Source organism: Typopeltis vanoorti, chromosome 2 (assembly GCF_054136105.1).
Source record: "Typopeltis vanoorti isolate ZY-2024b chromosome 2, IOZ_Tvanoo_1.0, whole genome shotgun sequence".
Classification (NCBI taxonomy): domain Eukaryota; kingdom Metazoa; phylum Arthropoda; class Arachnida; order Uropygi; family Thelyphonidae; genus Typopeltis; species Typopeltis vanoorti.
The window spans coordinates 161,975,044-161,999,548 of record NC_143550.1 but is presented as its reverse complement, the minus strand read 5'-3'; the positions used below and the strand labels follow the sequence as shown (position 1 = coordinate 161,999,548).

The 24,505-nt window shown below is 35.3% G+C and overlaps 1 protein-coding gene across 8 annotated transcripts in view; it reads left to right on the top strand.

The window, feature by feature from the left end:
* Positions 1 to 24,505, top strand: part of LOC150109587 (tensin-1-like) — a 540,448-nt gene that overhangs the window by 283,511 nt on the left and 232,432 nt on the right. For all 8 annotated transcript variants that reach the window (XM_090413690.1, XM_090413698.1, XM_090413682.1 and 5 more), the window contains 4 exons: positions 1,848 to 2,050; positions 9,946 to 10,011; positions 10,230 to 10,337; positions 14,946 to 14,975. In XM_090413690.1, coding sequence (XP_090269816.1) covers positions 1,848 to 2,050; positions 9,946 to 10,011; positions 10,230 to 10,337; positions 14,946 to 14,975 — 407 coding nt within the window. The remainder of the gene's footprint in view (positions 1 to 1,847; positions 2,051 to 9,945; positions 10,012 to 10,229; positions 10,338 to 14,945; positions 14,976 to 24,505) is intronic.

The window sequence follows — 24,505 nt, the reverse complement described above, 5'->3', positions numbered from 1 at the left end:
CAACCCTATATCCATTCTCATATGTTGCAGTTTATGGATTAGAATTCTATGTGGTATCCTGTCAAATGCCTTAGCCAGGTCCAGCAGTATCACTGTAAACCCATTACCCTTATCCAGTTCAGCCATCACTGTGTTATAAAACTTGAGCAAGTTACTGAAGCATGATCTACCCTTCACAAAGCCATGCTGTCCACTTTTTGTATATCATTTTCATCAATCCATTCCTGTATTTTTCCCTTGACTACTTTCTCCAAGACCTTGACAATGACTCCTGATATGCTGATTGGTCAGTAATTTGCAGTAGTCTTGGATCCTCCTTTATGCAGTGAAACTATTTTCCCCTCTTTCCACACTTTTGGGACTAAACCAGACCCAAGACTCAAATTAAACAAAATGGTCAAGAGCACTGATAATTCTTTAGCCGCTTCACGTAAGACCCGTGCTGGTATAACATCCAATCCCACAGATGTATTCACATTAAGGTTCTGTAATAGACTATTCACCTCCACTTCATTCATCACAATTCCCATATAAACTAATGGTTCCTTTATTCAATGTCACCACCTGGATGATATAAAGCCCTCGCTCAGTAATTCCACTGTATCGACTGATTCAGTGACCTCCTTACCCTCAGCTTTCCTTAAAATCATTCTGCCATGTACAGTTTTTTTTTTTTTGCTTGCAGCATATTGAAAGAACTGTTTGGGATTCTCTTTAGCTTGCTTAGCTAAAGAGAATCCCAAATCCCAAATCCTTTCATAATCAGCTTTTGCTTTTTTTACCACACTCGTTACCCATCTGGTCTGTGCTTTATACCATTCGTGTGCCTGTAGGTCACCTTTCTCTTTAAATTTCCCCCACAGTTGTTTCTTTTTTTGCAGCTCAAGCTTAATGGTGTTATTCATCCATTTAACCCCTACTTGTTTTACTATTCAGACTATTCAGTATTTTACTATTATACTATTACTATATTTTACTATTATTTTTACTATATTTTACTATTACTATTCAGGTTATGGCTGATTGTATACCTAGGGAGGTATACAATCAGCCATAACCTCCTGTAAATGCTCCTTGACCACTTCCCATGCTCTATCGACATCCAACCCTTGCAGTTTTACATGCCACGGCACTGATCCAGGCAATATCCTAAGCTTGTCATACTTGCCAGCATGGTAATTCCACATATACCCTGTCTTAATCGAAAATTCCATACTTTTAGTCACCTCCCAGGTCAAAACCTTATGATCACTCTCACCAGTAGGTGGCAACATGGTCATATTCGTTATAGTCAAATTCTCAGATGCAATTACTAGGTCAAGCACTCTCAAACTCCTAGTATTTTTAATTACATGCTGTCTCAGATAGTTATCCCTTAATAATTGAATAAAATCCATTTCTTTCCTCATGTGTCCTCTCCTCCTTCCAATCAATGTTACCATAGAGTTGAAATCCCCCATAATAATTACCCTCCTTCCACTCATTTCATCAGTATATAAAATGTTATCTATACAATTTCTTAGTGTCATCTCCAGGCAGCTACTTATCTTGTCATTATATTGATTCAGTTTTTGTCTATTAAAACACAATTAGTTATTATCTTGATATCTTATCATTCATGTGCAGTTATATATTACTCTATTATCAACTAAGAACTGAGTTGGTTCTCTACAGATTTACATCCAATTGCAATTTTTAAACCCTTTGAAATAAGTGGAACAAGTAAGAAAATAATTGAATGTTAACATTTGAGAAATCTTATGGCGAAGATTGATTAAAATATCTTTTTGTTTTTGTGCATAGAGGCATTGAAAGCATTTTTAGTTTTTGATTTTGCTTCTTAATAGCCTCGTTACAGAGAGGGCTCGACGTATCATAGTCACCTTAGAACCTAGTCTTCAACTTCGAGGTGATGTCTTAGTAAAGGCCTACCACAAAAAAACTCGACCAGCAAGCAGAGTGCCAATTTTTCGTGTTCAGTTTCACACATGTACTTTGGATAGCAACCGTTTAGTCTTTGCCAAGGATGAGCTTGATGATGCTGTCTATGGTATGCAAAATTATTTTTAATAAATTTAGTCCTGTAATGTAAAAAAAAATGAGTTTGTCACTTGGAAAATTTATAATATATATAATTATTAATAGGAAAGTTTTAATTATGTAACTCAAGAAAATTGAACGTTGAACCCGCATTATTTCAGACAATAATATTCTGCATTACAGTTAAGGACTGTGAGATGGCAGCACTTATCTGCTTCTCTTTGTTGGATGCCTTTTATAATTAGTGATGGTCTTGGTCCAGCTATCTCTGATGGGCTGCCAGTGGTGATTGAACTGTCTTTTCAGTCTCTAGAAGTTAGATAAAGCTAAAACATCTTTATCTAGTCCCTGTAGTGAAGAAAAGGCATCAGCAGGTTTATTTATTTTATAAAAAATCATTAGAAAGAATATAGAGGATAGCAGTATTAACATATTATATATATTATAACATATTATATAATACAGTATTAATATTACTGTATTAACAGACTTCACTGTCATGAGACTTACTAGATGGTTTCATTCAACCAGCAACGTATCTGTTATTTTTTACCTTAAATCATTCATATCTTTCACATCCTCATATCTCACTCTCCATATAAAATCCAAATAATTTTCATTAAACTTTAGAAATATTTTCATTTTTGTTTTTAACAATTTAAAATGAAATAAATTATTATATTTCTACACTCAGTCTCAGTCAAAGAGCAAAAAACATACCAAATTATTCACATCTTTGACTAGCAAATGTGCCTAGGTTGATTCAAGCTTTATCCAAAGGCCTAAGAATTGAATTGAATTGATATCTTTATATTGGCACATTGTCCTAGAAATCCAACAGGTACTTATCATTATTAGTAACTTTGCTCTTTTTTCAAACTTTTTCACAATATTCCTATGTTTGGGATTCATTTCCTGTTCTGCAGTTTAAGTGTCTAAAAAGAACTAATTTTTCTTTTTCTTTATGTTGGCTACCCTAATGATTCTGAAAATTCCTATGCTTCTTCTCTTCTAGAACTTTTTATGGAACCATAGACACAATAGTTCCATAACTACATCACACCTGCCATTCAATATGTTTATCTTCCTGTTTAGTGCTGAGTACTGCTCCTTCCTTTCCCTGACCAATATTGCCTGAATATAGCAGTACTCTTCATGTTTAGTTGATTTTGTTTATTTTGTTTTATTTTGATTTTTGCTGAATAAACCTAAAACCTAATTCTGATACATAAAAAAGGTGAGGTAGAAGACTTGACAAATTACCTACCTATCAGTCTGCTATCAGTGGCTTACAAAACGTTTACGAAAGTCTTAGCGCATAGGCTTTGTGCGACTCTAGACCTAGCATAACCAAAAGACCTGGCAGGCTTTCGAAGGGGCTTTAGTACAATGGACCATATTTAAGTTGTACAGTAGATTATTGAATGGTGTAATGAATATCAATTATCACTATGTCTTGGTTTTATTGACTATGAGAAAGCCTTTGATTCACTTAAAACTTGTACAATACTTAAAGCATTATGAAACCAACAAGTAGAGAAGCCATATATCAGGACCATCAAATTAGCATACACCAATGCCACAGCAGCAATTCATTTCAATTGAAACATCTCTACTGCGTCACCCTGTCTTATACCTCTCTGTAAAAACAGAGAGGTATAAGACAGGGTGATGCAATATCTCCAAAATTATTCACAGTGTGCCTAAAAGAAATATTCAAACTTCTTGATTGGGAAGGGAAAGGTCTGAGATAAATGGAAGATATTTAAGCCATTTACACTTTCCAGATGATTATTATCTTTACTTCGACTGCACGTTGAAGTAAAGATAACTATACCAAATTGCTAGTAGCTGGCCTAAAGAAGACCCAAGTTATGTTCAATAAATATGTTCGACCAGAAATAATAAAAATCAATAATGAGTACATTAAACAAGTGGATCATTACATATACTTAGTTCAACAGATATCAATGGAATAAAATATCATGGACGAAATTAAAAGGTGCATGATGCTTGGGTGGAAAGCACTTGAAAAATTACATTCAATATTCAAAAGCCAACTGCCTTTATACCTGAAGAAAAAAGTTTTTAACTAATGTATTCTTCCTATACTGACATATGGCTGTGAAACATAGATACTGAATGTAAAGGAAATTCAAAAATTAAGAACAACACAATTTAGTATGTAAAGAAGCATGCTTGGTATCAGAAGATTGGATCACAGAAAGAATACATGGCTAAGAAATCAAACCAAAGTCTCTGACATCCTTATTGAGTGTTCCTGGTAAGATATATGCAAGTATACTTGAGAAACGGTTGAGAAGAATTGTGGAAGAAAAGCTTGGTGAAGAACAAGCTGGATTCAGGTCAAATAGAGGCTGTCAGGATCAGATCGTCACTTTACGACAAATAGTGGAGAAATCATGGGAATATAACAAAGATCTGTATTTAAGTTTTGTCGATTTGGAAAAGGCATATGACAAGGTGCTAAGAGAGAAGCTATTCAATACGCTACAGTTATATGGTGTCAATGAGGCATTCATTGACACCATATAACTGTTCAATAGGCATCAATTAGTCTTTATTTGAGTTGTAAGTCAGCAGTTAGAATTGAAGGAAGTACAGGAAGATGGTTTAATGTTAAATCTGGTGTGAGACAAGGATGTACATTATTCCCACTGTTATTCATTATCTATATGGATCACATTATGAAGGAAAGTGGTATTAAACATGATATCAAAATTGGAGATGTTAATGTCAGCTCTTTGCTTTATGTGGATGATGTTATACTTCTAAATAAATCCTCTACAAGTTTGCAAGATTCCCTGACTAAATTGAATAACTGTTGTAATAGATATGGTATGAAGGTCAGCAATAAAAAGACGAAGACAATGAAAATAGGCAGAATCGTTGAAAATGTCAGCTGTGTTGTGGATGGAGATGTTGTGGAACAAGTAAAACATTTCAGCTACTTAAGCACGATTTTTAGTGAAGATGGTAAATTAAATATGGAAATAGACAACAGAATCAACAAAGCTGGTATGGTAGGAAGTCAATTGAATAAATTTATATGGAATAAGAGAGAAATTAGTTAAATTAGCTGTATACAAGACAGTGTTCAAACCAGTTCAAACCTGTATACAAGACAGTGTTCAAACCAGCTCGCAGATCTTATGGATCTGAGAGCTGGGTCAGAAGTAAAACACTTGACCAAAGACTAGAGACCGCAGATATGAGAGTCCTGAGAAAGATTAGAGGCATGAACAGATGGCATCAATGACAATATCATATTAAAAACAAGAATATTAAGAAAGAACTTGACATTGTCAGCATCCAGGAATGCGTTAGCAGAGCTAATCTCAGGTGGTATGGTCACTTAAACAGAATGGGCGAGGAAAGATTAGCAAAACAAAACAAGTTGGCAGGAAAACGATCCAGAGGATGACCAAGATATAGGTGGGTTGATACGGTACAAAGTGCCTTAGACGATAGAAATATAAGATCTGGTAATATTGGAGTCTTGCCAAGTAACAGACTGATTTGGAGGAAAATTGTAGATAGGAAGTTAGTAATGATGTAAATTTTTCATGTAGTACTATCATATCCTGTACACCCCTTGAGGGTACTTGGCAGGAATTTGATGATGATGATGATGATGTCTCTGACATCATAGGAAGAGTGAAACATCTGAAGTGGCAATGGGCTGGGCATATTGCTCAAAGATAAGATCAATGATGAACAAAAGAAGTACTGAATTGGATTCACGAGAGGAAAAACGACTGCGATGCTGACCTAAATCACGGTGGATTGATGAGATCATCAGATTTGCAGGAGTGACATGAGAAAGGCGAGCCCTGGACAGACAGTTTCAGAATAATCTTGGAAAGGCCTTCATCTAGCAGTGGATCGATACTGGCTAATAATTATTATTATTATTATTATTATTATTATTATGTGACACTTCCAGGGAGTCCAAAGGCTCATCGAGGGAGAGTGTGCCAACAGCATCGAATGATTTAACCCCTTCCAATTACTAACCGTGCTCAAACTTGCTTAACTTTTTGCATGAGCCATTAGTAGCAGAGGCTCTACCAATCGAACAGTATTTGCTATCTCTATAATGATGATCATAAAGAGAGAGAGATCAGGTGTTCATAAAATTCCCTCAGAATTAATAAAATATTCAGAAAATATAGCTCAATCATACTTATTCAAGAGCATAAAGGATATATATGAAACTGGAACCATTTCCAATGACCAGTCAAAAACCATTCCTTCAAAGCTGGCATGCCATTTGTTTTTGTTGTACCATCGTGTTTATTTGTGGTACATGCTTATACAGAATTTGTTTGGCTAAGTCCCAGATTGGCAGTACATCTTCATGTGTTCATTATCCAGGTGGACACCTAACATTGGGACAGGAAGAAATCTTTTGCTTCTTCATACTTCTTACAGGCTATGTTAATCCTTTATCCAAGTGTAAACACACACTTTTTTTTTTTTACCTTGGGTTTATAATATGTTACACATACCAAGAAATTATATACTTGGTTTTAACCCTTTTCCCAAGGAAGCAAAACAATGTTTTGTGTATGAAATATATTTACGTCTGAGCTACTTGTATACATGGGCTAATGACTTCATATCACTTGCCTTTAGTATGTATCACATAATGTAAAACACATCTCATTTCGGACATATATAATGCTATCCATAATGGGAAGGGCCACTACCCAGATGAGTTTCAACCTTTATTGAGGTCTCATCAGTGGGAGCCAGACCAAGAGAGATACCAAGATTAACACAATGCAGAAGTCATATATATCTGATATACAAGTATCCAAAAAGTTCTCGACCTTATTAATAAACTCTCTTGATGAGAGAAAGATGTAGCCATTTTTTTTTTTACCTTGGGTTTATAATACATTAAACATATCAAGAAATTATATACTCGGTTGCACAAAACATTGTTTTGTTTCCTTGGGAAAAGGTCAAAACCCAGACTGGTTTTGACGTTTATTGAAGTCTCATCAGTGGAAGCCAGACTCAGAAGAGATACCAAGATTGAAGTAATGACAAGAATATAATTTTTTAAAGATACCAAGTAATTTTATAAACTTGGTTTTAATCCTTTTACCCAAGTAAGCAAACACACAAGTAAGTCAAGTTTCTGCCTGAACATAGTTCAGGTCTGAGGCATCTCGTGGTTAAGGTGGAGTAAGCTCTGATTACGTTCCTTTAGTATCTCCCTTAATGCAAAACACATCCCCTTGCTTGTCAAGTTTAATTTAACTTATAACCAAGTGAAAAAACTTTTCATAACTATAGATCAGTACACGTGCTTTGCGTTATGGGATACATACTAGGGCAAGTGATATGAAGTCATTAGCCTCTATATACAAGTATCTCAGACGTGAATATATTTCACGCGCAAAACATTGTTTAGCTTCCTTGGGAAAATAATTAAAATCAAGTATATAATTTCTTGGTATGTTTAACGTAAGCAAACAAAGTTTGCATGCGAAGTATCTTCATGACTAGGCTACTTGTATATGGAGGCAAATGACGTCACATTACTTGCTTTAGTATCCCATGATGCAAAACACATTCTTTCAGACATGTATAATGCTAAGCATTGTGGGAAGCGCCACTACCTACAGTAGACTGGTTTTGACCTTTATTGAAGTTTCATCAGTGGCAGCCAGACTCAGAAGAAACACTAAGGTTGAAATAATGACAAGAATATAATTTCTTGTCAAGTTTAATTTAACTTATAACCAAGTTAAAAAATCTACAAACTATAGATCAGTACACCTGCTTGTATTTTTTGTTTAATATTATTAGTATTATTATCCCATGACCACGCTCAGGCAAGGCATTCCAATCGTTCACAACTTTACATGCAAAAAACACCTGTTCTCACGTCCCTGCTTACCCCTCTCCTTATACTTCCAAGGATGACCTCTGATTCTCTCCTGATCTCCCTCCACTTGCTGTAAAACCTCTCCAACATTGATCCTATAACAACCCCTTACTAACATATCACCCCCTCTTCCTCCTATCCACTGGACTCTGTAAATTGCATCTTCTCAACCTTTCCTCATATTCAACATTCCAGAGATCAGAAACTACCTTAGTAAGTCGTCTCTGGACCCTTTCCAACATCTCCCTATCCTTTTGAAAACCAGGTGACTAAATTTGGGCACAGTAGTTCATGTGTGGCCTAATCAAAGCCTTATTTCATGTGGGTTTCCACCTTTCCTTTAGGATGGGTTGATCCCTCCTAATAAGGGATTAAGTATGTATTTTATGACTCTAGATCTGTGTGCTCACGAGACCAGTTTGCCTGTTCCGAGGGACAAAAAACATGAGTTTCCATGTGGAAAAAACCTTCTACCTCCATATGAGACTGACTAACTCACCTTTCATCAAAAGAAACCAGATAAAGCTTCCTCACATCATGGACAGGAATCAAACCCAGGTCTTTCCAACCAAAGTGCTTCATCTCTACTGAATGAGCTACAGAGACTCTAATTTGATGCTATAGTTATTCTTCTTAGGCCACATAATAAAATAATTCTTTGGGATTAACTTGGGTTTGTTTTTGAGGTAATTTTTACTCAAAATGTGATTTTGCCTTCTTCAATATACTACTTATTCTTCTGTCCTGTGCTTTGTACTGCTCACATGCTTGCTTATTACCTTTCTCTTTAAATTCCTTCCACAATTTTTTTTTCCCACTCTAGCTTAATAATACTACTCACCCATTTAATGCTCACTTGATTTATTCTCTTGACTGTAATCTGCTACTACCTTCTTCAAACACCTCTTGACCATTTCCATTGCATTACTAACATTTTTGACCTGAAATTGCTTATGTCATGGCACTGCTCTAAGCAGTCTCCCGAGTTTGTTGTAATTACCAGCTTTTTAATTCCTCATACATCCTATCTTTACACTTGACAGCAGTCTGAGTACTTTGGTACAAAACAATTTCCTGACAAATTCTCTGGCATGCTGCCTCAGATAATTATTCCTTAGCAATTGCATAAATTCCATTTCTTTCCTTTTATTTCATGTATCCTTCATCCCTCCATATAGTCGAACTTCCCCACACCCCTGTTGAGCTTATTTGCTGATCCATACCACCTACACCATCCATTGCATTTCCTAGCCTATAGCTGCAACCAACTACATATTTTATCTTGGCCTCAACTCACACACCAGATGGCCTCAAAAACATGCCTTTTGCTTCTCTTATGGCTTCTGCTGAACTCCTACTCTGTTTTGGCTGCAGGTACTCTACTATCATCAGTAATAATCCCACCACTCTTCCACATCCTGTTCTCTTTGGACTTCCTGAAAATCTATTCTATAATATAAAATGATAAGCGTTTTGAAACTCAGGGGCAACCAAGTGTTGAGTCTTCAAAATGCGAGTAATCAGAATTCAAGGAGAGCCGGCCTACCAGTCTGGAACTGAACTCGGAGGGGGGGGGGTAGTTGTCAGGAGATGGAGCCCCCCCCCCCCCCCCCCGTACTATATATTTTACATTCTATCCCCATAACTATATCATTTGTTGGTCACATCTCACTAACAGCAGGTAATGTTTGGCCAAGAAGAGCTAACCAACCAACTCCTTTTCCTTCCAAATGTTTTAGGCAGTAGTAGTGTATATAAAGTGCACTATGCCCACTGAGGCCCACAACTACTCTTACACTTTTTTATTGACATGATGAAGTAAGAAGTTAATTACTCGTTTCTTTCTTTTTTATTTTTTAACTATATTATAAAGAAGTGAAATTTTTATAATTTATCACTATAATTTTATTTTTCTTTTTGAACTTTGTCTCATATAGAAAATATGTAGTAATTTGTTATACTGCTGAGTTTTCTATTTCTAGATTCTAGGTTTCCGGAGGATGCCAGACTAGAGCTTCAGTTTTCATACCGTCCATCTGACTATAGAGGTGAGTAAATAGTTTACTTTTTGCAAAAAAAAACATATATTCTGAAACATAAATAGTTTGTTTGTGGTTTTACTGAGGACTTATTATGTTAATGAAGATATCTAAAAACACTTTTATATTAAAATAAGGAATGCATATAGTTAGATATTATTCAGCTAGATAATGATCTCTTCCAGTGCATGATATTCTGAAATTGTGTGTGTGTTTATTTTTTATAGGTAATGGTTCTGTTCATGATGCTATGGTACCAGTAGATAATTCCCAGGACCCGGTGGTAAAGTGGGATTCTTATGAAATGTTTGATGTTATGCCAGAAGATGAAGGAGGTAATTAATCCCAAGCCATTTTTCTGTTAATCTTTGCATTAAAAATGATCTTATTGGAAATTTAGAAGATATTTAGGAAAGTTCAGATACATTTTCAACAAGCTGAAGTGCTCTTAACTGAAAATTCTCCTTTTTCTTTTCATTTGTCAAATTCACTTGCTCTTTACTTATGTTCTCTTTTTTATTTCTTGATTTTCTTCGAATCTGATATCCCACTTGCAATACATTATTTACAAATAAGCAATCTAAGTACTCTGGATATTTAGGTAACTGAGAATGTCTCTTCTTTCTTCTTGAAATGTCTTGTCTGCTCTTTCATTCTTTGGGCGATACTTGGCTGTTATAATAATTGGGACATCCCAAACATTTTTTGGTAAATATTAATGACATGAAGAATAGGTTTAAAACTTGTAGAATTTTAAACTGAGATGGCAATATTTTGCCATACTCTTTATTTCTCTCTGGAATCAATATGGTTAACAGAAAAAAAAAAAAGATAAAACACCAATCAAGTAATAAGTAAGTCAGGTGGCTAGAGGAACTTGGGCAGGTTCACATAAAATGGTATTGAGATTGTCATTGTTGCTTGGCATGGTAACATATCAGACTTCTGGTGTTAGTCTTCAGGCATGCTTCCTTAATCCTTGCCAAGTCTACCCTCTTTCTAGTACATAATCATTGATGTGTCATACAACTCTAGCTTAATATGTGATAAGAAGGTCTGAATAAATAGGCTTGTCAGTATGTTTTTGCATTTCTTTAATTTCTTCTTAATTTGCAAATCATGATGGTTCACTTCCAAAATGTCTTTTAGCAGCTACAACTTAGTGATTCTCTAAATCCTTTTTTTTTTTATTTCTTTCTTTTAATGTTAATTTAGCTTACGTGATTGCAGTGCCTAGGACTAAATCTCAGAGATCTGAAACACTGATGCAGCTGATGGTGTGGCTATCACAATGGAGAATATACCAAACTTTGGTGAAATGTGGTTAGTCTGCAACTAAATGTTTTGCTCACAAAAAAATCTTCATGTCAGTGGACCTGAGTAGCCATGGATATATTACTTGGGCAACAGGTTAATTAGACCATCAGATTAGAAGAAACTACATAGGAATGAATTAAATAAGCAGGGATTGAGGTGTGGCACAAGCACTTTGCTCTGGACTAAAAACCATGTTTAGATTCCTGAGCAAACATCTTTTTCTCCATTTCTTCCAGTATTGTTTGAAAAGCTACTGTACAGAACAACCACTAGATATGATATTGGGTCAAACCTAGTTAGTACTTTAAGGTATTTCCGGGTCTAGCAGTAATCTTGCTGCCATGTTTTGTATGTGAGAGAATTATAAGAGCTTATGGGTCTCAAAATCTGAATAAATGTCTTTTGAAATGTCCTTGTTTTTTCTGAACATGACAAACCACTTTGTTTCAATAAGGGAATACTGTGAGTAGGCATATTTAAAGAAATTATAATACCAGAATGAAAGTCATGTACTGTAATCTTTTATTAATGTAGTATCAAAGAGTATCAAAGGCATCTTCAGTACAAGAATGTTTAATGGTAATTGAACATTAACAGGCAATTCCAAAAGATGCCACCTAATAGCTAATGTAAGATAACATTAATGTAAGATAAGACTACATGTTTTAGCTTATGCTAGTAGTTGCCGATGCTTTTATAGTTACTATATTCGGCATGAAATTCTTTGATTCCGATCTTTGAGTTTCTTATTTGGTTTTGAAACAGTGTGGGATTTAATATCTCCTTAATTTAAATAATGTTTACATTGCCGAAATGAAGCCTATTGGCTGTTTATTGTAAATAAAAAAAAAAGGTAATTAAATTTCTTAACTTATTAAAAAATTTATACATTTAGATAAAATAAAGTTAGGAAAGATTAGCTGATTTAAAAAGTACTATCTTTCACAAAGGAGATAGACATACACCATTGGATCTATTTAAGTTAGGAGAGTGAAGTAAAGTTTCACATGCTTCTTTATAAAGCCATTCCATAAGGAACCGACTTTTGTGAAGGACTCTTTTCTTTCTCCAGTGAACTGTATGTCTAGTGTTGATAGCATGTTCCACAAGTCCAGACTGTTCAGGCTCAAGATATTGAATATAAGACTTGTGTTCTTCTAGCCGAATAAAAGCAGATCTTCTTGTTTGTCAAAAATAAGATAACCCACAAGAGCAAGGAATCTGGTAGATACCTGGATAATTGAGATGTGGAAGCCTGTCCTTAGGAGAAGTGAGAAAGGTGGAGATTTTTCTGATGGGGCGAAAGGTATCCAAAATATTCACTGGTTTTAAAACTTCCGTTATGCGTTCACTAATGCCTTGCACATAAGGGATAAGAATATGAGTTATTTCTTCTGTATGTAAAGAGGTAGAGATACCAAAGCTGTTCAAAGCCCTTTTGATGAAAGAATTCCTTGTAACCATTAGATAAAAAGTGGAACTAATATGTTGTAATTCTTTCTGTAACAGTTCATCTGAAGATGATAAAGAGTGGGCCTGATGAACCAGTGTTTTAATAGTTCCAGCCTTTTGACTGGGATGGTGATGAGATTCAGCATGGATCTCATCAGAGACCATCATGATGAGATCAGACATCATCATCTCATCATGAGTGAAACTTTACTTCACTCTCCTAATATAAACAGATCTGATGGTCTGCATCTATCCCCTTTGTGGGAAATAAGTACTTTTAAATCAGCTAATCTTTCCTAACTTTATTTTTTATCTAATTATATATATATTTTAAATAAGTTAGGAAGTTTAATGGCCTTTTTTAGTTATCTTATGTTAGCTACTTAGGCGGCGCCTTTCGAAATTGTCTGTTAATGTTCGATTATCATTAAGCATTTTTGAACTGAAGATGCCTTTGATACTCAGGTGAAAATTCCATGTTAATCAAATAATATATTTGGTGAGTTTCATTCCACTATTATAATTTGTTTAAACAAACTACTTTACAGTGGTTTGTCATGTTCAGAAAGGATATTTTTTTATGGTCCTGGATTACAGACAGTGGGACTTACCTCCCCCCCCCCACGCTTATACGAGGAAACTATAAACACTTTACTTGTAAAGTGTGTGGCAATGATGAAGTACTCAATAACTTAATTAATGTTGTAAAAGAATGATTGCATGCAAGTTTTAAATGGGCATGTAACCATCTCATGTCTGCAGGCTTCCTTGCTGTCTCTCAAAGATTAACGTAAGTTTCTTAATATTTGAAAGCTTCTGTAACCTTACAAAACCTTACATGGTTATTAAGTATCTTAATAATTCATCTTATTATTATTGAAAAAAAAGTATGTTATATGAAGCCATCTGCTGAAGACAATAAATTTAGAACATTCTGAGATTTAAAGGAAAGATGCCACTTCCTATAAGTATAGCAAAAATGAGGAGTTAGATGAGAAATCAAGAATATTTTTAAAACCATTGAGTAATTAGTAATAACTAATTATTATTAATAATTAGCTCACTCACAATGTGCTATAGATTTAGAAATGTTCATAGATGGAAGACTCATTAAAAACAACAAAACTAATATTTGATTGATGATTTTGATGACTAGATTCTGGAGATTACTGATGTAATCTCCAGCAAAATGTAAGGTCTTGAGGTTTGGGAAACATCGATGGGATGCTGCATACTCTATGGGAGGAGTTATACTGGAGGAAGTAGGGGAGACAAGAGATCTGGGGTTGATGATTGATAGAAACCTGAAGTTTAGAGGACATATTGCAAAGGTGGTGAAGGTAACACAGAGGATTGCTGCTATTATGAGAAGGACACTGACCTGCAGAGATAAGAGGGTTATCATTCCGTTGTATAAGTCTCTGATCAGACCACACTTGGACTATTGTTCTCAGATTTGGTCCCCAGGATTTGAAGGGGATAAATTAACCGTGGAAAGGATACAAAGACGGATGACAAAGATGGTTTCAGGACTGTACAAGGATAGTTATGAGGATCGGCTGAGAGAATGTGGACTGCAGAGTTTGGTGGATAGAAGAAGGAGAGGTGATATGATTGAGACTTTTAAACTGTTGAGAGGTGGTTACAGGGTTGACACTGGGGAGTTCTTTCGCTTGGTTGATCAGCGGGAAGGAGTGATGACAAGAGGCCATCCCTGGAAGTTACGAAAGGAAACTGTGAGCAAGAGGGTAAGGAGTGGTTTCTTTGTGTGGAGGGTGGTTGAGCCGTGGAATGCATTGCCTGATGGAGTGGTGGGAGCGAGAACGGTCAGTGGGTTTAAGGAGTGGTATGATAAACTTTGTGTTTCTCAGGGGGGGGACTTCCCCTCGATGAGTCTTGACAGACTTTGTCTTAGAAAGGACCTCCCTCGATGAGTCTTTTGACTCCTTGGAGGCCTGAATAATAATAATAATAATAATAATAATAATAATGTCTTTAAGGTATATAATTCATTTCTTTTTGCATTAATATGATGATTTAACAGCAGAGTTTTCCGGATACTTCAAACATTTTTGTAAACATGCGAATTTTCACAATTTAATTTTTACTCTTTGAAGACAATTCTGTATAAAATGAAATATAATGCCATGTTTTTTTGTTTTTTTTTGTGATAGATCGATATGAACGCGATAGAGATGGTCAAGGTAAATAGTTTTTATTATTACTTTTTTTTTTTAATATTAATTACTGTTTCTGCCTACATGTTGATGACATCTTACAGAATTTTAAAAAGCCATATTTGAGTTATACTTGTTAAAATTATTAAGATTGAAAGTAAATAAAAAATCATCTATAATCATCTAGCAAACTCACTTAAGTTAAAAGTCTCATTCATAGGTAGTAGGGTTTTTCCCTTCATTCAAAATGAAAAAATTAGCCAGAGAATATCACATTCATTGACAGACACAATAGATTATGAAAATTAATTTTACAAAATGCCAAGTTACATGGCCATAATGCAATTTTGATTTAACATATTTCATTGTAAGCTGAGACAAATTATGGGTGGATGTGACAATTTAATTGATGCATTCTGTCAGTCACTGTTGAGGATAGAAGCACAGTGATTTGTCTCATTTGCTCTCCATTGATGATCGAGACCATTGAGGGAAAGAATTGATAAGTTGCTGAAAAAACAAATAACCAATAATCACATAAATTTCTATATTGTGGGTGGTATATACTAAATTACTTCCATTTACTTTCTCTTATAGTTTTTTAATACCTTAAGTATATGTCTACCTGTGACATGCTTAACCTCTTAACATACAAAGACGTCTGTGACACGTCTTTTGTTTATTGCACCAAAATTGATTTTGAATTTTGATTTTACATATAAATACAACCGAATATAGATGCTGGACAATCTTGTGCCTATTTCCTTCCAGCCGAGAAAAGTTGTCTACGGCGTGTATCAGCTATTTCATTTGCGTTTGCACAAATTCATCATTATTTTTCAAATAATGATGAATTTGATCCAGCAAATCACCCTCACCCAAAACTCGCCCAAAAATTGTCAGAAAAACGACTGCTTTCTGATTTTTAATTGGTACGTTAAGGGGTTAAAGTGTAAAAGAAAATTTACAAAGGAAGAGAGAGAGAGAAATTTTGTTACAGAAAAAAAATATGAGAAATGACTAAATGTATGAGAAAGCAATGAGAAATTTTGATACTAAAAAAAAAAAAAAAAAAAAAGGAGCATTACTACATGTATGGGGTGCGTAAGGGTCAAAGCTGTATAACTGAGAGGAGACCTCCACATAGCCTTTAAAGGAATGCGGAGAACCGACCAGGGCTTCTGACCTAATGTCAAATCCTCACCTTCTCGTGGTGCACCTTGTTGGGTATCTACTTGGATACTGAATGAACAAGGATGGCCTGGCAATTTGGGATTTACCCAACCAAATTGTATTCTTATTGGCTTAAACCAATATACAAAATGATGGTAGAACATGACAAAATTTCATGCCAGCTGGGATTTCGCATGGTGAAACAAAGCCCCCGGTGTTTTCGCCAGGGAACCAGGGTGAACAGTGAAAAGTCAGCTACTGGAACAAATCTGAAAGCACACCCCAACAGTTGAGAAGAATTTTGGCGAAGAAAAGCTTGGTGAAGAACAAGCTGGATTCAGGCCAAATAGAGGCTGTCAGGATCAGATCTTCACTTTATGACAAATAGTCGAGAAAGCATGGGAATATAACAAAGATCTGTATTTAAGTTTTGTCGATTTGGAAAAGGCATATAACAAGGTGCCAAGAGAGAAGCTATTTAATACGCTACAGTTATATGGTGTCAATGGGGCATTATATCAAGCAATACTTAGTCTTTATGTGAGTTGTAAGTCAGCAGTTAGAATTGAAGGAAGTACAGGAAGATGGTTTAATGTTAAATCTGGTGTGAGACAAGGATGTACATTATCCCCACTGTTATTCATTATCTATATGGATCACATTATGAAGGAAAGTGGTATTAAACATGATATCAGAATTGGAGATGTTAATATCAGCTCTTTGCTTTATGTGGATGATGTTATACTTCTAAATAAATCCTCTACAAGTTTGCAAGAGTCCCTGACTAAATTGAATAAATGATGTAATAGATATGGTATGAAGGTCAGCATTAAAAAGACAAAGACAAAGAAAATAGGTAGAATTTTGAAAATGTCAACTGTGTTGTGAACGGGGAACGTGTGTAACAAGTAAAACATTTCAGCTACTTAAGCACGATATTTAGTGAAGATGGTAAATTAAATATGTAAATAGACAACGGACTCAACAAAGCTGGTATGGTAGAAAGTCAATTGAATAAAATCATATGGAATAAGAAAGAAATTAGTCGGAACACTAAATTAGCTGTATACAAGACAGTGTTCAAACCAGTTTTAACTTATGGATCTGAGAGCTTGGTCAGAAGTAAAACACTTGACCAAAGACTAGAGACCAAGATATGAGAGTCCTGAGAAAGATTAGAGGCATGAAGAGATGGCATCAATGGCAATATCATATTAAAAACGAGGATATTAGGAAAGAACTTGACATTGTCGGCACATCCAGGAATGCGTTAGCAGAGCTAATCTCAGGTGGTATGGTCACTTAAACAGAATGGGCGAGGAAAGATTAGCAAAACAAATGTTCTCTGCCAGGTTGGCAGGAAAAAACAACCCACAGGATGACCAAGATATAGGTGGGTTGATACGGTACAAAGTGCCTTAGATGATAGAAATATAAGATCTGGTAATGTTGGAGTCTTGACAGTAACAGACTGATTTGGAGGAAAATTGTAGATAGGAAGTTAGTAATGATGTAAATTTTTCATGTAGTACTATCATATTCTGTACACCTCTTGAGGGTACATGTCAGAAATTTAATGATGATGATGACTAAATGTATTCATGCAATTAGTATCTTAATCCAAAGTCAAGAATTATGTGCACATTTGTGATGCTCTTAGATTAGAAAAGAAAGCTTATAAAGAATTCTGTTTTCTTCTGAAAAAAGAAAAAAAAAAGAATGCTTAAGGGATATCCTGCATTAACTAATATGCATGAAATTTGTATAACATATGTTTCTTCCTTTTTAAATGTAGAGCCATGCATTCTTATATACTTCAAAATAAATCTGCCCACAGCAGGATTCGAACCCGCAAACTTTATGCTGGCAAGCAGCTATGCTAACCACTTGGCCAACTAGGCCAGCATGACAATCTTATGACATGATGATGACAAATTATGACAATCTTAAATTTTGAAAATTGCTCCAGAAAACAGAAATCTGCCAATATTTTATTTAATACAAAACTTACTGAAATGGCATATTCTTAATAACTGAATATTAGCACTATTTGTCATCAGTACACAATAGCTAGTGGAATCACTGGCACTAAGATAAGTTTTATTCTTTGTAATAATTTCAGAAAATCTGTGCATTTTGCTGAAAATTTATTTATTATTTATTTATTAATACTAAGATTGAATATGTGTAGTAATTATTGAGGTTGGTGGGTTTTTCAAATTTTGTATAATATTACAGTTAAAAACAAAAAAAAAGGCAAAACGGCATATCATCAGACAGCATAATTGTGAATGGAGTGTCTCGTCTTCCTCTAGTGAAACAGAGTGACTGTAAGGTGATCATCTGGGCTGTAGCCAGTCATACGAGAACACTGCTATGAAGAAGTGATATATGGTGGAACTACAGATTTGGTGATTATGAGACAACTGGGTTAAAGAGGAGTTGAGTGGAAAGAAGACATGTTGTTTGGGCATTGATCAAGAGCTATTTAACAGCAACAATATTTAAGTGTATTCCAAAGATGAAAAGGCTAAATAGGATAGGAGTAAAATAGAATCACTTGCATGAAGCATAGGCCAGGAAGGTAACTAGATTGGTAAAGGCAACAGAAGCGCAGTATGAGCAGAAATTAGCCACTCAAGCAAATGATACATTGCCTCACAGCAAGCTAGTAACGACATTGAAACAAATAGTATTGGATAAGAGACCAGTTATATAAGTGATAAATCATCATAAATCTGAAATATGTAAAGGCAGTTTTAATAAATGATATGTGGAACAGAAATCCTCAAATATGGAAGTATAAACATGTTACAGTGGCTTCAGATAATTGAAGTAGAGTTCTCATAGTATTCATATATAAAAAGAGAAATAAAACTGAATATGAGAATTACAGAGGAATTTTATTACTGAGTGTTCACGGAAAGATTTTGCAACCATGCTAGAGAAAAGATTGAAACATTGTGGAACGGAATCTTTGAGAAGAGCAAAGCTGGATTCAGGTCAAATAGAGGGATTGTCAGGATCAGATTTTTTTACCTTAAGACAGAGATTTGAGAAATCATTGGAATATAAGGATCTCTATTTATGCTTTATAGATCTGGAAAAGTCAAATGACAAGGTACCAAGAGAAAAGCTGTTCAAACAGCTACAGTTATATTATTATTATTATTATTATTATTATTATTATTATTATTATTATTCAGGCCTCCATGGAGTCAAAAGACTCATGGAAGGTCCTTCCTAGCAAACACAAAGTCTATCAAGATTCATCGTGGGAGGTCCCTTCTAGGAAACACAAAGTCTGTCATACCACTCCTTAAACTCGTTGACTGTTCTCGCTCTCACCACTCTATCAGACAATGCATTCCATGGCTCAACCACTCCTCACCCTCTTGCTCAGTTTCCTTTCGTAACTTCCAGGGACGGCCCTTGTCATCACTCCTTCCCGTTGTTCAACCAAGCATAAGAACTCCCCAGTGTCAACCCTGTAACCACCTCTCAACAGTTTAAAAGTCTCAATCATATTACCTCTCCTTCTTCTATCCACCCAACTCTGCAGGTCACATTCCCTCAGCCAATCCTCATAACTAACATTGTACAGTCTTGAAACCATCTTTGTTGTTCATATCCCCTTCAAATCCTGGGGACCAAATCTGAGAACAATAGTCTAAGTGTGGTCTGATCAGGGTCTTATACAACGGAATGATAACTTTTATCTCTGCAGGTCAGCATCCTTCTCACTATTGCTGCAATCCTCTGTGTTACATTCACCACCTTTGCAATATCCACTAAATTTCAGGTTTCTATCAATCATCAACTCCAGATCTCTTGTCTCCCATACTTCCTCCAGTATAGCTCCTCCAATAGAGTATGCAGCACCCCATCGATGTGTCCCAAACCTCAAGACCTCCCATTTTGCTGCATTAAACTGAGGCCCCCCCATTCATTTGCCCATCTATCTAGCTTATTCAAATCCTCTTACAAGGCTCCCATATCTGCACTATTACTAATAATTCTTCCCAGCTTCACATCATCCACAAACAACTGAATATTCCCTTGTGATCCACTGACAATGTCATCGATATAGAGATTAAACAATATAGGTCCCAGTACTGAGCCCTGTGGGATCCCACTTGTAACCCTCGGCTTCCTTGAAACTGCCCCACCATACACAACTCTCTGATACCTATCGGACAGCAAATCCTGAATCCAGTTGACCACCCTGACATCCAGACCCATGTGCTGCAACTTAAATATCAGCTGATCATGTGGCACCTTGTCAAATGCCTTCATTAAATCCAAGAAATTGGCAGTATGTGCCTTTCCCTCATCTACTGCTCTTGTTACTTTATTATAAAAGGCTACCATATTACTAAAACAAGAGCGCCCCTTCACAAATCCATGTTGACTCTTACAGATAACATTATCCTCATCTGCCCAATGCTGTATACGGTCCCTCACTAATTTCTCCAAGATCTTAATAACTACTGATGACACACAAACTGCCCTATAATTAGACACTTCCAGTCTGCTTCTCCTTCTTATGCAATGACACTGTCTTACCTTCCTTCCATTCCTGGGCACCTTTTCCAGAGTCAGACTTTCATTGAAAAGCCAGGTCTATGGAGCTGTCAGTTCTTGAGCACATTCTCTCAAAACTCGTGGTGAAATACCATCCAGTCCCACAGCTTTACTGACATCCAGAGTACTCAGAATCTGGAACACACTCTCCTCCTGCACCTCTAAACCTCGAACCTGCCCTATCCATCTAGTATTAAAATTTACTCCTCCAGGATGAAATACTCCAATAAAGTGTTCATTGAACAATTCTACTATGTCCTCTGTATCAGTCACTCTATTCTCATTTTTATCCTACAGTGTCATTCTTCCACAATCATTTCTGTGATTGAGAAGCAGATTTTTTGCATGCAGAGCTGTGAATGATTGGAATGCCTTACCTGAGAGTGTGGTGTCTGCAGAGAATTTGAATGTGTTTAAGGTATGGTATAATGAGCTGTGTGTATGACAAAGGGACCTCCTAGATGAGTCTTTGACTCCATAGGATCTTAGGGTAATAATAATAAAATATGATTTGGCCCTTCTGAGGCAAACCTCTTAGGTTATCAATCCCTTTGCATCTTGTTCTTACTGTGGGTCTTTTTCCTGTCCTTTGATAAGAAAAAAACTTGTTTGCTGACCTTTCGTCTCCCATTCTAAGTGACCATACAACTTTAGATTAATTCTGCTCACACATTCGTGAACACTAAAAATGTGGTGTGTTCTTTCCTAATATCCTTTTTTAAAACAATATGATTGTGCCATTCATGCCATCTGTTCATTCCCCTATTCTTTCTCAGAACTATCTTATCTGTCTCTGTCTTGGATTCACTGTTTTACATCTAACTCAGCTCTCAGATTGCTTTTTACACTGTTTTGTATACAGCTAGTTTAATGCTTTGATTAACTTGTCTCTTCTTCTTTTTCAGAGGGTGCGTGATTTGAATGGATTGCCTTTGGATGCTGTGAGTGCAAGCAGTGTAAATATGGAAATATGTCTATTTCCATATTTCATTTGCAATCTTCACTGAAAAGTGAAGTGGTGCTAGTATCACGAGTGAATGTAGCAGTAGATTTGAGCTGTGCTAAAAAAGTATTTTTAATTAGTGTATAGTGTGGCATTTTATCGCAAAATGTACCACATTTTTTTCAGTTTGGATACAAGGGTCCTTCAGTAGTGTTGTTTTTGTTGGAATTATTTGTTGTTTATATTGTGTTTTACCACTTAAAGAAACACACATCAGCAGAACAGAAGGCTTCAGTATGAAGATCAAGCTCTGCCTTAGAGATTTTTTGCAGTGGATGCGTTACAAAAACTTTTACTATTTAGTTGGTTTTTCTGTTTTATTTGTTTATCCCACACACAGCTTTTGATAATCATTCTTTGGAATGGTTTGATTGTGATTTCTTCTTAATTTAATGTGCTTTGTGAAACAACCTTTATTACTTAGTAGCACATTAAAAATATAAGAATAATAATAAATTCTTGAATTGAATAGAGAGAAGATGTGCATGAAATACAGTGTAATTTCTCACTTGTGTTCACATTATATAGATATGTTTATTCCAGAATGTAATTCCAAGATTTAAAGTTGCATAGATATCTTTCTTTTGTGAATCAGTTGTAAATTGTTATTTGGATAAATATGCTGTTGAATTGAATTGAATTAAATTTATTATGATATATAAATGACATTTTTCATTACTGTTTGCACCTCTCATTATAATGGATTTTTGCTGTACAGTAATTCCCTCCCCTCCCCCCCATATGTGAGGGATACATTCCAAGGTTTGTTACTATGGTTTCAGGGTTTCAATGTTATCTATGTTAACTATGTTATCCATGGTTTCAGACATCTACCCTGTGGATGCCTGAAACCATGGATAGTAACAAGCTCTATATATGAGCTGCTCACTTGTCAAATCAATTAACTCCATAAAACAAAAAAGTGGAGAAAAGTGATAAAATAATATACATTGTTTTTTAAAATTCCTTTTAAGATATAAATTCAAATAAACATTGTAGAATGTATTATTGCAGATGTAACTTTTATCTAACGACATATAAAATGTATAAGATAGAATATCCTTGGAGTAATCATTATTATTATTACAATTTTTGCATGACTAAGGGAGTTAATGGATTTGGCAAGTGAAAAAAAGTAATAACTTCAAATTATTTTTTTATTACAGAAAAACTTCATTATCATGCATTTTTTATTAAAGATTTTTCGCAAAAATGAATAATAACTGTTCTGTTACTGTTACAATTATTATTATTAGTTTGTTTAAATTGATTCATCAGCAACATAAATGATGTCTTCTTCATCAGCAGTATTTGAGGTCCCGTCATGTCGATTTGTTCTTAAGTTTTTATAATAATCATGTTTAATAGGAGGAATGAATTTCAACAGGCCCATCATATCTTTCCTCTTTTCTCTTGTCACAGTTCTACCTGTAGGATATAACAAAGGCTGGTCTACATTTTTCAGACCTAATGGTCTACCTGCTACAGATTTTCTTATATTAATGGCATGAAATTCTGAATCTCCGTTAAAGTCATATTTGAATTGTATGACGTGGGGTTTCGCCCTTTCTAATTTTATCCAGTGCATTTTAAGCCAATTTACTGGTAACCCTGTAACTGTTACTTTTCTGTTAATGATAGAATTTTCTAAAGGACTTGTTGAGAAAAAATCCTGATGAGACATTTGAACCCCATTAAATGGTGCTTTCTTTTTACTGGTTTTGATTATATTGTACCAATCATCTGGTGAAAAAATGTTTTGAATTTTTTTCGCATGTGACTCGATAATGGCAAAATTTGAATCATTAGGCAAATAACTATGTCCACTTACCAAAAATTTAATTTCAATTGACTCAGCTCTTATTTCTATACTTTGAGCCAATTTTAATAAACTTAAGACAGTTTTGATATTTCTGTTTTGTCTGGTACACGAATCTGAATAGGTTATTGTTTTTTAATAATTTTTAGCATAAGTCTTTATATACTTTATTAGGCATGATGAAATTTCCTGAGACCCATGAGATCCTTCAGTTTCTGGCCAAACGAACACGTGGCTTATATTTTTATTAAAATTGTGGCAACCGAAATTGTAAACATATAAATTTCACTTATAATAAGCTACTGATGTAGTAAGTTTAGGAAAGGCTAAAGCTTTTTCTAAGTCGAAAGAAAATACAAAAATTTCTTCGGATGCTGCCATTCCATCTGCAGCCATATGACTACAAGCCTGTTCAGTTTCTTGTAAGTGAGTGTCCTTTTCAAGTTTTGCCATCTCCGGATTCCCTCACTATCTGAAGACTAAATGTAGTTTCTGACCTCTGGAATGTCGAGTATGAGGAGAAAGATTGAGAAGATGTAATTTGCAGAGCCTGGTGGACAGGAGAAAGAGGGGAGATATGATAGAGACCTACAAGTTGGTAAGGGGTTGTTATAAGATCAGTGGTGGAGAAGTTCTACAGAGAATAGTGGGAGATCAGGGGAGAACTAGAGGTCATCCCTGGAAACTGTATAAAGAGGGTGGGAGTATGGGAGTGAGAGGCAGGTTTTTTTCGTGCAGAGTTGTGAATGATTAGAATGCCTTGCCTGAGAGTGCGGTGTCTGCAAGGAATTAGAGTGTGTTTAAGACACAGTATGATGGGATGTGTATGTGATAAAAGGACCTCCCAGATGAGTCTTTGACTCCATGAGTTCTTGGGGTAATAATAATAATAATAATAATAATAATAATACAAGTTTGGCGTGTATATTTAGACGGTTGCTTGAAATGTAAATTAAATGTATTGAATACCTTATGGTA